This window comes from Tachysurus vachellii, chromosome 17, assembly GCF_030014155.1.
Source record: "Tachysurus vachellii isolate PV-2020 chromosome 17, HZAU_Pvac_v1, whole genome shotgun sequence".
NCBI classification, from domain to species: Eukaryota; Metazoa; Chordata; class Actinopteri; order Siluriformes; family Bagridae; genus Tachysurus; species Tachysurus vachellii.
The window spans coordinates 21,311,242-21,313,741 of NC_083476.1; the positions used below are offsets into that span (position 1 = coordinate 21,311,242).

Consider the following 2,500-nt stretch of genomic DNA (forward strand, 5'->3'; position numbering starts at 1 on the left):
AACAAATTGCTCAGTTTATTTCCTCCTCCAACAGGGTTACATGGAAAAAGTGGAAAGTAAAGATGAAGATAATCTGAAATGAATAATGTATATATGGTAGAAATAAAATATAATATTATATATATATATATATATATATATATATATATATATATATATATATATATATATATATATATATATATATATATTATTATTATTATTATTATTATTATTATTATTATATTTATTTATTTTAAGTAATTAATAAAAAAACACATTTTTTATTGGATTTTTTAAACTGTCTTCCAGCTGTTACATAAACTTGGTCTGCTGCTCATCGTCTCCAATAACATCACTGTTACTATAAGAACGATAAAGCTTTAAAACGAATGCGTTAATAAACAAATGCGTATAAATACAAACAACACTGTGGTGTAAAATCTTTAGAAACTAGAACTTTATTCCTGATCATACTTTATATTTATTAAAAACAAAACAATATTTTCTTTCTTTTTACTGATCTGTAAACAGAAAGCATCAGTTTTGGGAATGTGCTGAGGCATCAGTCAATAACGCCAATACAGAGAATTCAGTGTGTAAATCACACACACACACACACACTGACACACACATGTGCACACACAGACACACAGAGATGCACACACACAGACACACACAGACATACGCACACACACAGACACACACTGACACGCTGACACACACACACACACACACGTGCACACACAAACATACAGACACACACAGACACACACGCATACACAGAGACACACACACAGACAGACGCACGCACGCACACAGACCCACACACAAACAGACGCACACACAGACACTCACACACACATGCACACACACGCACAAACACACACACGCACAGACCCAATTGCACACAGACAAACACAGATACACACAGACACACACACTCACACAGACAAACGCACAGACACACACATACACACACAGACACATACACTCACATAGACACACACACGGACACACACACTCACACACAGACAGACACAGACACACACACTCACAGACACACACATGCACAGACACACACACACACAGCATATTCCAGGTGCTTTCCCGTAATGTTGTTCCTAAATACATACATTTGACGACTTCACAAAACAAAACAAAACAAAATGCAGGGGGAAGAAAAGGTTTTGTGGATTTTTCCGCTATAGGCATAGTAATAGAAGGGGGAGTGTGTGTTCAGTACCTTTTACTCAAATGACTCATAAACAAACACACACACACACACACACACACACAGAGCCGGGGTCACCAAAAGATCATCTCCCCTCCCCTTCCTGGCTTCTCCACATGTGTGTCCCATGTGTGTGTGTATATATATATATATCTCCCTGACCAGGCAACAGGGGCGTGTAACTCTGTAGCAGAGTGGTGCAGAATTCAGCCACTGCTATTTCTCTCTCTCTCTTTCTTTTTACTTTTTCTTTCTCTCTTTTACATGGTTTCAAAGCTCAATCGCTTCCACTCCACGCGGAAATAACACGGCCGACGTTTGCAGAGTCCAGGGAATTCCTCCAGGCACGGGGCAGGGACTTGGCCAGACGGTCTGTTATTGGAAAAGTTAGAGTTGGAGGGGAGGGGGGGTTTAGAGTGACTGCATGGAAAGAGAAAGAGAGTGACTGAGAAAAAAGGGTAAGAAAGAAAGAGAGAGAGGCCTCATGCTGAGATTTAGAGGAGGCAGTGTTGTATTATCTATCTGACACACCCTGGGCTGCCGGACCGGGAACCACACCGCAGCAGGATGGTAAGTTCCTGAACCCTGGACTTTTGTGTGTTGTTGTTATTTTCTGGAATGTGTCGTCTGACAGGAAGTCGACACGTCTACCTCGTCCTCTCGTGGGCTGGGAGAGATCTATTCTATGCTTTTTCTGGTGGTTGTAGTAGCTGTACAACATCGGACGTCTCTTCCCGAGCGCTTGGTTTATTTTAGGTCACGATCTTGGAGGAGTGATATTTATTTAAAGCCAAACAGAAAACACAATGCCAAAAGTTCTGACAAAAGGTTTTGTCCCCTCCTCCACTTCACGTCCTTCTGCTTTCTGCTCAGACGCCTGACATTACTCTACATTTGGTTGCAATTACTCCAGCCCTCTGGCAGTCGTGTTGCTATAAATAATTAAGGACAGAGCTTGCGGAGGACAGATTACAGTATGCTGACCGTCAGCCGGCGATCTGCCTCCTGTGAAAAACCGTTAGACGCCAGTAAGACATCCGAGTCGTGATATTTTAGAAATTTTCGTGCTTTAAATTACTCAGGATAGAAAAGGAGAGGAAGAGGGTGTCTGAGGAATTGGGTTTCGTCTTTCCGTCTGTCTGTCTGTCGCTACTGTCTCAGAGGCAGACGTCTCTGCACACGAACCCAGCCTCATCGATTTCCGCAACCCTTTCTTTTCTCCCGTGCTGAAGTGAGGAGAAACTTCTCAAACTACATCTCGCGCTACACAGAAAAAAAATAATAAAA

At 41.6% G+C, this 2,500-nt stretch overlaps 1 protein-coding gene across 4 annotated transcripts in view; it reads left to right on the forward strand.

Annotated features, from left to right (window-relative positions):
• The window catches only part of sgcd (sarcoglycan, delta (dystrophin-associated glycoprotein)), a 173,553-nt gene that overhangs the window by 87,186 nt on the left and 83,867 nt on the right, over positions 1–2,500 (forward strand). Inside the window, exon 1 of one of the 4 annotated variants that reach the window (XM_060891603.1) lies at positions 1,408–1,783. The exons of the other annotated variants lie outside the window; for them this stretch is intronic. Within the exon in view, the coding sequence (XP_060747586.1) occupies positions 1,781–1,783 (3 nt within the window). The 5' untranslated portion in view covers positions 1,408–1,780. Of the gene's footprint in view, positions 1–1,407; positions 1,784–2,500 lie in introns of those variants that run through there. 4 annotated transcript variants of the gene reach the window in all.